The following is a 14840-nucleotide window of genomic DNA, read 5'->3' on the forward strand; positions in this document are numbered from 1 at the left end:
ACTCAAGTCAAAATAAACTTTCATGATTCAAATAGAGCAGCAGTTTTAAGACACTTTCCAGTTTACTTCCATCATCAAATTTTGCACAGTCTTTTTATATTCACACTTTCTGGGGAACAAGATCCTACTGAGCATGTGCACAGGCTCACAGGATTTACGTATACTAGTCTGTGATTGGCTGATGTCTGTCACATGATACAGGGGGTCAGAAAATGGGAGAAAAAAAATAATTTGTCAGAAACAAATCTGCTGCTTATTTGAAATTCAAAGTAGGTGTCATTGCATTGTTGTTTTATTATGCACATGTTAATTATGTAAATCTACTGCACTGAGTGGTCCTCTAAATTTGTGGGATTTATGCTTCAGTCACTATGTGGCGCCCCCTATGCGTGTATGTTATATGGTGCACATAGGCATAAACTAGATTAGATTTATTACATTTTACCTTAGTACTTAATTACACATAACAAATTGTAGTTTATTTTTCTTATGGATTACAATTTTTAGTTGTAATTTATTATTTATTATTTTTTATGAGTATCTTTTGTAAAGTATGTGTTTAACCAACTAAGGGCTAGATTACAAGTGGAGCGCTAAACTACACTAGACGGAGGCTTTTTGTGCATCGGATTGCGCACGTATTACAAATTGAAAGTAAAAACTTTGCTTGCAAGTGAAAACCCAACGTTCACAGAAAAATATTACGACAGTAATAACTTCTTCTCCCCTAGAACTCATTGGAGAGTGCAAACAGATATCCTATAGATATATAGATATATATATATATGTTTTTTACATGAATAGAATAAAAAAGAAATATATATATATTTAATAATAAAAAGTACATCATTTTCTATGTGAAGAGCAATTTAGATTTAATGCGGTCGGGTTAGCGCACACGAAAACGTAAGTAATCTTAAGGCGCATTATATAAAATATATAGTTATATTCTATGAATTATTTAAAATATTTTACATTATGTTTAAAAAAATGTAACAACTTTTTTTAATTTAAATTTTTAAATGTAATATTTCAATAACTCACGGCTAGATTACAAGTTTTGCGTTAGAGGCTATGCGGTGCTAGCGAGCAGTTTTGTCTCACCGCTCACTTACATGCAGCGCTGGTATTACAGGTTTTTACAAACCCGGCGTTGAAAGACAAGAAGTGAGCGTTAAGCAAAATTTTGCTCCTTACCGCACTCCAATACCAGAGCTGCTTAAGTCAGCGGTGAGCTGGTCGTACGTACTCGTGCATGATTTCCCCATAGGAATCAATGGGGAGAGCCGGCTGAGAAAAAGTCTAACACCTGCCAAAAAGCAGCGTAAAACTCAGTAACGCAGCCCCATTGATTCCTATGGGGAAACTAAAGTTATGTTTACACCTTAATGTTAACACCCCTAATCTTACACTTATTAACCCTAATCTGCTGCCCCCGACATCGCCGACACCTACATTATATTTATTAACCCCAAATCTGCCGCTCCGGACACCACTGCCACATACATTATACTTATGAACCCCTAATATGCTGTCCCTAACATCGCCGACACCTACATTATATTTATTATCCCCTAATCTGTTGCCCCCACTGTCGCCGCAACATACCTACACTTATTAACCCCTAATCTGCCTCCCTCAATGTCGCCGCCACTATAATAAACATATTAACCCCTAAACCGCCGCACTCCCGCCTCACAAACATTAGTTAAATATTATTAACCCCTAATCTGTCATCCCTTACATCGCCGCCACCTACCTACATTAATTAACCCCTAATCAGCCGCCCCAACGTCGCCGCCACTATACTAAATGTATTAACCCCTAAACCTAGGTCTAACCCTAACCCTAACAACCCCTAACTAAAATAGAATTAAAATAAATCTAACTAAAAATTCCTATCATTAACTAAATTATTCCTATTTAAAACTAAATACTTACCTATAAAATAAACCCTAAGCTAGCTACAATATAACTAATAGTTACATTGTATCTAACTTAGGATTTATTTTTATTTCACAGGCAAGTTTGTATTTATTTTAACTAGGTAGAATAGTTATTAAATAGCTATTAACTATTTAATAACTACCTAGCTAAAATAAATACAAAAGTAACTGTAAAATAAAACCTAACCTAAGTTACGATAACACCTAACACTACACTATAATCAGGTGATATTTTCTAGTCAGCTTTTTACAGCTATACTGCACTTTCAAGTGTTTAAACATTTGGGTATTATGGCCCTTTAACTACTGACTTTTAAATGCGTTAGGAATCTTGACGGGGTAGGGTGTACTGCTCACTTTTTGGCCTCCCAAGACAGACTCGTAATATCAGCGCTATGGAAGTCCCATAGAAAAAAGACTTTACGAAGTTTACGTAAGTCGTTTTGCTGTAAGGCCAAAGAAGTGTGCGGTGCCCCTAAACCTGCAAGTCTCGTAATAGCAGCGGTAGGAAAAAAGCAGCGCTAGGACCTGTTAACGCTGCTTTTTCAGCCTAACGCACAACTCGTAATCTAGCCGTATGTTTTCCTGTGTGCTAATTAGATGTTAGATTACGAAACATGATATATAAAACGCATATTTTACATTCCTATGTTCTTCACATAAAAAATAATGTACTTTTTATTACTAAATATATATTTCTATGTATCTGATACTTTTCATGTAAAATACATATCTATAACTATATATCTATAGGAATAGATAGCAGGTATAGTTATATACATATATATATATATATATTTACAATAAATAGTAGATCATCCTGTAAGTGAAGAACATTGGGATGTTAAATATGTACAGTAAATATATAGTAAAACACATAAATACATATTTACACACATAAAAAATAACATATATATATATATATATATATATATATATATATATATATATATATACATATTTAGACATGTATATGTATGTATCTCCATTTGACTCCCAGCTGAGACATCATATCTTTTTAATGCAATTTTTTTAAAAATAATTGTTATTAATCAGTGGCATAATGAGTGTAACTGTACTACACTCAAGCAAATGCATTATTTTTTCAACTTGTAATATACGCGCTATTTCCGACGTGTGCAAAGACCCACAATAAAACCTTATCACTTGCGCACTACACTTACAACTCCACTCGTAATCTATCTCTAAAAGAGTTAAAGGGATATGAAACACAATTTTTGTTCTTTCGTTATTAAGATAGAGCATGCAATTTTAAGAAACTTTCTAATTTTCTCCTTTAATCAATTTGTCTTCGTTCTCTTGGTATCTTTATTTGAAAACAAACAGGAATGTAAGTTTAGGAGCCGGACCACTTTTGTCTTAGCACCTTGATAGGGCGTGCTGATTGGTGGCTTCACTTAGCCACCAAGGACATGCTCTGAGGATTTTTAAAATATTATTTTTTCATTATAATAATATAGTAGTCTGTGATATTAATACAATTTCTATTTATTTACAGGCACAAAGTCATTCTCAAGCTGCCAGTCTAAGTCTCTCTACACGTACAACGTCAATGATATCTGTATCATAAACCCAACGGATTCCCAGAGTTTCTATTTGGCTTCACAGTGGTGTCAAACTACTGAGTCCTATTATTACGAATATCCAATCATAGACTGCTTTGGCCCATGTAAGTGACAGTCACATGTTTAACAAGTAATAGTGACACAGGAGAAGGATTTGTTAAATGCAGATTACTGAGTCAAAATACAATTCTCTGTCACTGGGAATGTGTAAAGATTAGCAATATCTCAGCATGCACAAGATCTTATCACATTCCAGCTAAAACATTGTGTAGGGATTTGTTCCTGAGATATTGCAGTTAAATGCATAAAGAGAAAGACACAGTGTTGCTGTCGAGTCTGTAGACTGCACAAACCCCATTTTTACTCAAGAGATATACTGGGATACTCCTCCCCATCATTTTTTTTTTCAGAATTAAAATATATTAGTTTGTAATGAAAATAAAATGCCAGATTGCTGTTACTTATGCACCATACAACATAATTTCACCCTTTACTTCCTTTCACAGTGTGAAAATGCTTATCCATTAGGCAGGTGTATTTGAAGGGTTTAGATGCCTCCGAATACGGAAGAAGGCAGAGCTAGATGTCTTCTTGTGAAAGTGCAACACAAGAAGAAATCTGGCTCCAAAAAGACCCGAACACCACAAGCGTATTGCCTTCTTCCACTTTCAGAGACAGCCGAACCCTCCAAATGCAGATGCTTATTATCCATAGTTTGATCTGGAGAAGACACTCCAAACAGTGTGTCACTGTGTGATCTGACTAGACACTAGAACTGCTTCTAAAATGGTACATGGTCTAGGAAATAAAACATACAAGGAAATAATTTGTGACTTTAAAGGGATATTAAACTCAAAATTAAACTTTCATGATTCAGATAAAACATCATTTTAAACCCATTTCCGATTTACTGCCATCATCTAATTTGCCTGTCAATCACCCGGAGTGGGCAAGCTTGGGCAAATTTCTCTCCTCTGAGATGGCAAAGAGTGTAAGAAGCAGTGGTCTGTTGGGGCTCTGGAGCAGCTTACGTTGAGTGTGAAGTGATCCCTTGTTTGAAAAAAGGAGAGTCTGCCCTTTCAAATTGTTGATATAAGGTGATTGGCACAAAAATGCAGCAGTAGTAAAAATGATAGGTTTGGTTGAAGGGCCCTAATAGACCTCCTGTCACCAGCCCACCTGACCTAGAGGGGTATTTAGCTTTTGTGTGCTGTCCTAGGCACACACAATTCTGCTGCCCCCCCCCACACACACACACACACACACAAGATTTTTTGGCCATATGTGTAATGTGACTTTTTTTAAGACATTTCCAAAATAAATGTTCACACACACACACACACACACACAGAGTTACAGACACATACACAGATAGTCATAAACACCCACCTATATATTGCTGCAATATATATATATACATATATATATAAAAAAACAAACAAACACAGATTTCTTAAAACAATACTTCCCCAAACACAATATTAAGTGCTGGAAGCCAACAGAACTAAAGGCAATAGCTAGCTGAATAAAAGAAAGGTTCAGAGCTTCCTCTAAACTGTAAACTCCAAGGGCAGTCTCTTATTATACCCTTCTAGAATGTAAGTTCTTTAGGTAAAATCTCCCTTTATACACCTGTATCAGACTTCTAAAATAACTGTAAGCTTCTTACAAATATAGCCACAAAAATTTGTCCTTTCCCCCGCTCTAATCTGCCGCCCTAGGCAAGTGCCTTGTTTGCCTAGGCCAAAATATGCCCCTGCCTAGAGGGACGTAATCACTCATTTAAAATGGGAGAAAACAATGTTTCTAATTAGTCCCATCCCATAGGACACGTGACAGAGATCACCTGAATCACTGGCCATAAGCGAGTTTCTATAGGGAGAGGGCTATTGCTAAACCCCTATCCCTACTCATTTAATTAGAGAAGTACGAGACTACTCATTTGAAAGAGGAAGATTTTCTCTTTTAAATGAGAGGACATCCCTATATAATTTGCAGATGACCACTATGGTGTTTTGTGCAAGGAAGGACGGTTCTTTTAGAACCTCAGCCCCCCTATGTAACACAAAGAGAAGCATGAGAACCCATTTTGAAGAGAGTGAAGCCCTTGTTACGACTGCCGGTCTGTTGTTAGAAAGTGATTGACATAAAAAAGGAAATCCCTTATCTGATGTACTATATGAAGGGGCAGCCACTTCAAATACAGCATAAAACATCCCTGTGTCTCTGTATAAGATGATTTCTTGGTTCGGGTATTTTATGTTTTTTTAAGTATTTATTTCACCACACTAAGGTCTGGATTACAAGTGGAGCAATATTGTGAGCAGTGCACTGGTATTCAAATTTTCTTGCTCAAGCACAGGACCCCAGAGCTGAAAGTAACCCGTGATTCCTTTTGTGAAGTTACCAGAAACCTCCTTAGACATTTTATAAATACAAATCACTGACATAATAGCAATTCCAGCCCCAGTGCTGCCTAGCCTGCCCACTTCTGGTCTCTCAGGAACTGCAGGTAAGGTGGATCCTTCTGTGCCCCACTCTCCAGACCATCTCCCCATCCTTCACTCCCTCTCTCTCAGGATTAGTGCTGCGGTATTAACCGCCGTCCTGTATTCTGGTCCTGGCAGTGACAGTGAGTGACATGCCTCATTAATGCAGCCCAGGTGTAAATAGCGTGGTGTTTCTGGCCTTTTTAATCCTGAGGGAGTGAGGCTGATCTCAGCTCTTCCGCACCCCTTTACTTTGCGGCTTGTGACTGACTGTCCCTACTCCCAGGGGGATCTTCTTGTCATCAGTCTTACCACTCACTCTCCCATAATTTTTAATGGGAATTATTTTTTACATGGCGGCAGTCTGCAATGATGCCCACTATTTATTTATCTTAAAAAAAAATAACGCACCTTGTGCTATCTATTGCACTCCACTTGTAATCCAGCCTTATGTGTTTAATCTATTTTTAGGGGTTATACATATAGTTACGTACAAGCAATAGTGCAATACAATTCTATAACATTAAATCTTCGTTTTTGCACCTTTATGCTCTTTTAATAAAAAAAAAGATACAAATTTAATTTAAGTGAAACATCTACTAACTAAGCTCGTTCACTCAATTTTGCTAGATGCAGAGACGAGTCTGACACTTCTGCATCTATTAGGTTGTTCCATGCAGAGAAAAGTTTGACACTTCTTTTTCTGATTGGTTGTCCATGCAATCACAGTCTGACACTTCTTTATCTGATTGGTTGTCCATGCAGTCTGACATTGCTGCTTCTGATTGGTTGTCCATGTCAGAGTTTGACATTTTCTCTGTGATTGTCTGACTGAACCAAAGCTACATTTAAAATAAATACAATTATTATTTAGAAAAAATAAGTTACTCATTTGTTATTTTTTTATTATTTTGCCATAATATTGTTGGTTGTGTATTGGGAGTGTTAAATAAAGGCAATAAACCATTTTGTGTCTGTATAAGCTTATACTGAATTACCTAATGTCGTATATTTTGCAGTGGTGCACGAAAATTCAACAATTGTGACTACAACAGAATCTGCACAATCAAGTACAACAGAACAGCTCATACAAACTACAACAGAATCTGCACAATCAAGTACAACAGAACAGTTCATACAAACTACAACAGAATCTGCACAATCAAGTACAATGGAACAGCTCATACAAACTACAACAGAATCTGCACCATCAAGTACAACAGAACAGCTCATACAAACTACAACAGAATCTGCACCAAGTACAACAGAACAGCTCATACAAACTACAACAGAATCTGCACCATCAAGTACAACAGAACAGCTCATACAAACTACAACAGAATCTGCACCATCAAGTACAACAGAACAGCTCATACAAACTACAACAGAATATGCACCATCAAGTACAATAGAAAAGCTCATACAAACTACAACAGAATCTGCACCATCAAGTACAACAGAACAGCTCATACAAACTACAACAGAATCTGCACAATCAAGTACAACAGAACAGCTCATACAAACTACAACAGAATCTGCACCATCAAGTACAACAGAACAGCTCATACAAACTACAACAGAATCTGCACAATCAAGTACAACAGAACAGTTCATACAAACTACAACTGAATCTGCACAATCAAGTACAACAGAACAGCTCATACAAACTACAACAGAATCTGCACAATCAAGTACAACAGAACAGCTCATACAAACTACAACAGAATCTGCACAATCAAGTACAACAGAACAGCTCATACAAACTACAACAGAATCTGCACCATCAAGTACAACAGAACAGCTAATACAAACTACAACTGAATCTGCACATTCAAGTACAACAGAACAGTTCATACAAACTACAACTGAATCTGCACAATTAAGTACAACAGAACAGCTCATACAAACTACAACAGAATCTGCACCATCAAGTACAACAGAACAGCTCATACAAACTACAACTGAATCTGCACCAGGTACAACAGAACAGCTCATACAAACTACAACTGAATCTGCACAATCAAGTACAACAGAACAGCTCATACAAACTACAACAGAATCTGCACCATCAAGTACAACAGAACAGCTCATACAAACTACAACTGAATCTGCACCAGGTACAACAGAACAGCTCATACAAACTACAACAGAATCTGCACAATCAAGTACAACAGAACAGCTCATACAAACTACAACTGAATCTGCACAATCAAGTACAACAGAACAGCTCATACAAACTACAACTGAATCTGCACCAGGTACAACAGAACAGCTCATACAAACTACAACAGAATCTGCACAATCAAGTACAACAGAACAGCTCATACAAACTACAACTGAATCTGCACCATCAAGTACAACAGAACAGCTCATACAAACTACAACAGAATCTGCACCAAGTACAACAGAACAGCTCATACAAATTACAACAGAATCTGCACCATCAAGTACAACAGAACAGCTCATACAAACTACAACAGAATCTGCCCCAAGTACAACAGAACAGCTCATACAAACTACAACAGAATCTGCACCAAGTCCAACAGAACAGCTCATACAAACTACAACTGAATCTGCACAATTAAGTACAACAGAACAGCTCATACAAACTACAACAGAATCTGCACCATCAAGTACAACAGAACAGCTCATACAAACTACAACAGAATCTGCACCAAGTACAACAGAACAGCTCATACAAACTACAACAGAATCTGCACCATCAAGTACAATATATACAACCGTGCTGCCAACATCAGTTACATCAGAGGCTTCTCTAGCCAGTACTACAGCTCTGCCAGCAGTGGTTACAAGCAGTACTACAGCGTTTTCATTAAGCAGTGACACCGCAGCAGCCTACTCAGGTCTAACAACTACTTCTACTGTGTCTTCAAGTTCAGATCCTGTTGTCACACAGCTGACATCCACCAGTGTATCACCTACCACTGTCAGTAAGTACCTATAGTGCTGCATGGAAGTGCTGGCTTAGTATATAAATATATATTCATTTTTGAAAAACAAGTTCTTGTGTTGTAATTAAACTCTTCATTTCATGCAGTGGTGTGGCATATCACTGTGCACCAATGGAGTTGTAGGAGTCTTCCTTCTTAGCCAGTGACTACATCTAGATGTGTCACACTGAACAGTTTTACATTATGTTTAGCATGTTTAAATAGTACTCTTTAATATGCATGATTAAGCATTAAACAGTATGACATTGTAAACAACTTCTAATTACAGACATTTCTATTGTTTTGCTATAAAATAACAGCCAAGACTAAACATTTTTAAAACAAATTAACAACTTGTTAGCTGTAATTGATTTTCAATAAGCTCCACCCAGCACTTATTTGGAGGAGTCAATCAGGGCTTGAGTCTGCAGACAACAAGGTATGACATGGTCATTATGGCCTTGAACCCTTTCTATCAGGAGCTGCCATGTTTTCAGCTGTTTTTCAGGGCTGAAACGGCTACTTTATGATTCGACAAATTACAATAATGCAATTTCGTTTGACTCTCGAACTCGTAAAGGGGTGTTCAATTGTTTTCAATTACTTTTCAAGCCCAGTTTTGGCTTATCGAATTTCGCACCTCAAGGCACTTGATAAATCCTTGGAAGGGCATTTCAGACACCTGTTTTCACAACTATTTCAACTATAGTAATATGTTGCAGTGTTATAACTTAAATACAATGTGATTCGAAAAAATAAATAAAAAGCATACAACACTGTGCACTGTTATAAATAGATGAATGTCTATTTAGATATTATATGTGATCTTAAAGATAAAAGACATTTCCATATTGTACAACAGTATGTATGTTATTGAAATGCCCAACTTAGTAAGGTACTCACACAAATTAGGGCTATGTTAGCTCTAAGATAAGCACTCAGTACAAATGGATACAAATCCACAACATGTAGGAGGTTCAAATTTTATTGTTACAATATTACATTTAAATTAGCAAAGTCTATTGCATAAAATAAAAATTAATAAAATAATTGAAAGAATTTCTATAAGACAGTCCTCTCACAGCCTGGGGTATATAGCATCCACTGTCCTAACACAGTTCTGGTATGTAAACCTGACTTTTTTTCCATGTGAGGGTTCCAGTGATGGATCAAATGAAAGTAAATAATAAATAAAATATACTTATGTAAAAAAAAATATTACATTTATTTTTAAAGTGGTTAGTACTTGAGATCCCACACGCTCCTCCATATTAACATTTTAATTTATCCAAAATATTACTAATGTTTCAAAGAAAATGATAAAATTCAAAATCTTAATTTAGATTTTTTGGGATAAATGTATCCAACTCATAAATTCATTGCATTTCTAATTTGCCTAATCCCCCTATCCAATGTCTTTTAATATGTTTTATTCCCACACATTTTAATACATTTGGGTTCTTATTATGTTTCTCTCTAAAATGTTCTGATACTGTATCTTTTAAGAAATCATTGTTCATGTTTCTTATATGTTCACCTATCCTTACATGTAGGGGTTTTGATGTTCTACCCACATATTGTAGATTACATGGGCATTGGAGTACAGAAATTACATTTGTGGACAGACATGCTATCAATCTATTTATCTTATACTCTCTCTTATTCACAATCCTATACACATCCCACACATCTATAGAACCCCCTCCTTTCTTTAATATACCTCTTAGTTAAAGTACTATTTAAATTTAGAGCTCTTTTAAAAACTACTTTGGGATTTTCTGGTAATATTCCATTTAAACGTATATCTATTTAAAAATATTCCAATGTTTATTAATTATATTTTTTATTTCTTTATTATCAGTATAATAATTTAGTATAATAGGTTCTACTTCTTTTATAGCTTGGGTTGTTGGTATCTTTTTATACTTCAAAAACGCATATTTCTTCTTAATTACATCAATTATATCATATTCTTTGTAGTCTTTCCCCAAAAATCTTTGCTTTAAGACATTTGTTTGGTCTCCGTGGTAGAGCCACTGTTTCTTGATGTCACGAGGAGGGGATCACTTGATCTATCACTAGAACGCTCACACTGAAAACAGACAGGTTTACATACCAGTGCTGCTAAGAGCGTTGAATTGTGTTAGCACAGTGGATGTAGCATGATGATAAAGAAACAAAAAAAGAGCACAAGTGGCACATAAAGAGCACTCACTTATAGAAATACATAGGAAAGAGACTATGGGGCTGATTTAGCAAGCTCCGTATGGAAATAGAAGTTATGATGCAGCGGTCTCCATAACTGGTCCGCCTGCTCTGAGGTTGCTGACAGAAATCAACCCGATCGATTGGCCGCAAATCTGCAGGGGGCGGCATTGCACAAGCAGTTCACAACAACTGCTGGTGCAATGATAAATGCCAACAGCGTATGCTGTCAGCATTTATAGATGTGTAGCGGACATGATACGCTACATCCTATCATGTCCTTTCACACTATGGTAAATCTACCCCTATGTCTCAGGTTAATCAATCAATATATTCTTTATCAATTTATTCTCTGGCATTGAGCACCCCCCACTCTTTTTCTAGATATGGAGTATTCCCGTTATTATGGATAAGTGGGTTGATTGATGTAATTATTTTCCTACTCTTTTTTTCTTGCAGTGGATGTAACATAGTGGACTGACCTATAGCAATTTTTTTAATAATTTTTATTTTATGCAAAGGACTTTGCTATTTTTTTTACTTAATAAGTGTTTTTATTGAGGTTATTAGAAAACATAAAATTGAATAGACATATTCCAGGGTTATTAAAAAACATGCTCACTGTGGTCATGATATTTTAACAGAGTAGATAGACATGTTATATACACATGCAGTTGACTGTTTTCAGAAAAGACAATACATGATATCACAGTAATTATACTAAACAAGCTAAACTAAAACCTCTTTTTAAGTATTATAAACCCCTCTCATACCAGAATGAGCCACTCGTGGACCCAAACAATCTAAACTTTCCTCTAGAGGGAATACAATGATATAAAATGTCACTCAGTCACGGTAATATAGTTAAGATTCTGATATAAGATACTGGTAAAAAAAAAAAAATTAAAAAATTTTCTTTATTGAATGCAAAAACTTTACATGTGAAGTAGAAGATCCAGCTATGTGGCTGGGCTGTGGTACAGAATAATATGCATTGTATATACAATTATTACAAATGTTTGGTAACAATTACTTGTAGAAATTTGTTTCCTGTGTACATATAGAGCAGTCAGGTGTACTCTGTCCCCTGTCTTCGTCAGCTTAAATGTATAATTGTTTAAAGGAGTGATTGTACATCTATGTCACTGTTTTTCTAATGCTTCAGTTGTGATTACGTGAAACCGGGAACGTGCTCTTTCCATCCCCCTCCCCCCTAGTATAGGTTGGTAAAATAAAGCTGGTTCTCATCCCCATCTCCCTTGATTTCGATTTATTTAATGTTAACTTTTAAGCTGCTGTTTAATTGGGTCAGGTTGACTATGTGATACTGGTAAAATATTTTAAACTGCCTGAAGAACTTTTCTACCAAAAACTGCTTCCGAAAAAGCGAATACATCAAAACGGTAGAATTTAGTAAATGTATGCAAAGAAGACCCGGTTGCTGCTTTGCAAATCTGAAGCTTCATTCTTAAAAGCCCATGAAGTGGAGACTGATCTAGTAGAATGATCTGAAAATCTCTGAGGCTGGGCTTCACCCTTCACCCGACCCCAAATAAGCTGAATAAATCAAAAGCTTTAACCACAAAGCCAAGGAAATGGCAGAAGCCTTCTGACCTTTCGTAGAACCAGAAAAGATAATAAATAGACTAGAAGTCTTCCTGAAATCTTTAGTAGCTTCAACATAATATTTCAAAGCTCTTACCACATCCAAAGAATGTAAGGAATTCTCCAAAGAATTCTTAGAATTAGGACACAAGGAAGGAACAACAATTTCTCTATTAATGTTGTTAGAATTCACAACCTTAGGTAAAAATTTAAATGAAGTCCGCAAAACCGCCTTATCTTGATGAAAAAAATCAGACAAGGGGATTCACAAGAAAGAGCAGATAATTCAGAAACTCTTCTAGCAGAAGAGATTGCCAAAAGGAACAACACTTTCCAAGAAAGTAGTTTAATGTCCAAAGAATGCATAGGCTCAAATGGAGGAGCCTGTAAAGCCTTCAAAACCAAAATAAGACTCCAAGGAAGAGAAATTGATTTAATGACAGGCTTGATACAAACCAAAGCCTGTACAAACAGTGAATATCAGGAAGCTTAGCAATCTTTCTTTGACAGAAAGAGCAGAGATTTGTCTCCTCAAGGAACTTGCAGACAAAACCTTATCCAAACCATTCTGAAGAGGAATTCTGAAATAATGCCAAGCGAGTTTATGAGAACACCATGAAAATAAGTCTTCCAAACTCAATAATAAATCTTTCTAGAAACAGATTTACGAGCCTGTAACATAGTATTAATCACTGAGTCAGAGAAACCTCTATGACTAAGCACTAGGCGTTCAATTTCCATACCTTCAAATTTAATGATTTGAGATCCTGATGGAAAAACGGACCTTGAAACAGAAGATCTGGCCTTGATGGAAGAGGCCAAGGTTGGCAACTGGACATCCAAACAAGATCCGCATACCAAAACCTGTGAGGCCATGCTGGAGCTACCAGCAATGCAAACAACTGTTCCATGATGATTTTGGATATCACTCTTGGAATAAAAACTAGAGGTGAGAAAATATAAGCAGGTTGGTAGCACCAAGGAAGTGTCAACGCATCCACTGCTTCTGCCTGAAGATCCCTGGACCTGGACAGGTACCTGGGAAGTTTCTTGTTTAGATGAAAAGCCATCAGATCTATTTCTGGAAGACCCCACATCTGAACAATCTGAGAAAACACATCTGGATGGAGGGACCACTCTCCCGGATGTAAAATCTGACAGCTGAGATAATCCACTTCCCAATTGTCTACACCTGGGATATGTACCACAGAAATTAGACAAGAGCTGGATTCCGCCCAAATAAGTATTCAAGATACTTCTTCATAGCTAGGGGACTGTGAGTCCCACCCTGATTATTGCCATATGCCACAGCTGTGATATTGTCTGTCTGAAAGCAAATGAACGGTTCTCTCTTCAACAGAGGCCAAGCCTGAAGAGCCCTGAAAATTGCAGTTCCAAAATATTGACTGGTAATCTCGCCTCTTGAGATTTCCAAACCCCTTGTGCTGTCGGAGATCCCCAAACAGCTCCCCAACCTGAAAGACTTGCATCTGTTGATCACAGTCCAGGTTGGATGAACCAAAGAGGCCCCTAGAACTATACGATGGTGATCTAACCACCAATTCAAAGATAGTCGAACATTGGGATTTAAGGATATTAATTGTGATATCCTTGTATAATCCCTGCACCATTGATTCAGCATACAAGGCTGAAGGGGTCTCATATGAAAAATGAGCAAAGGGGATCGCATCCGATGCTGCAGTCATGAGACCTAAAACTTCCATGCACATAGCTACTGAAGGAAATAATAGAGACTGAAGGTTCCGACAAGCTGAAACCAATTTTAATTGTCTCTTGTCTTATTAGAGACAGAGTCATGGACACTGAATCTATCTGGAAACCTAAAAAGGTGACCCTTGTCTGAGGAATCAAGGAGCTTTTTGGTAAATTGATCCTCCAACCATGTCTTGAAGAGCAACACCAGTTGATTTGTGTGAGATTCTGCAGAATGTAAAGACTGAGCAAGTACCAAGATATCGTCCAAATAAGGAAACACTGCAAACACCCGCTCTCTGATAACAGAGAGTAGGACACTGAGAACCTTTGGAAAGATTCCTA

The 14840-nt window shown here is 36.8% G+C and overlaps 1 protein-coding gene across 1 annotated transcript in view; it reads left to right on the top strand.

Annotated features, from left to right (window-relative positions):
• The window catches only part of ADGRF3 (adhesion G protein-coupled receptor F3), a 104086-nt gene that overhangs the window by 265 nt on the left and 88981 nt on the right, over window positions 1-14840 (top strand). Inside the window, exons 2-3 of the mRNA XM_053711001.1 lie at window positions 3466-3636; window positions 7041-8972. Coding sequence (XP_053566976.1) covers window positions 3466-3636; window positions 7041-8972 — 2103 coding nt within the window. The remainder of the gene's footprint in view (window positions 1-3465; window positions 3637-7040; window positions 8973-14840) is intronic.

The sequence above is a fragment of the Bombina bombina genome, chromosome 4, assembly GCF_027579735.1.
Source record: "Bombina bombina isolate aBomBom1 chromosome 4, aBomBom1.pri, whole genome shotgun sequence".
Taxonomy (NCBI): Eukaryota; Metazoa; Chordata; class Amphibia; order Anura; family Bombinatoridae; genus Bombina; species Bombina bombina.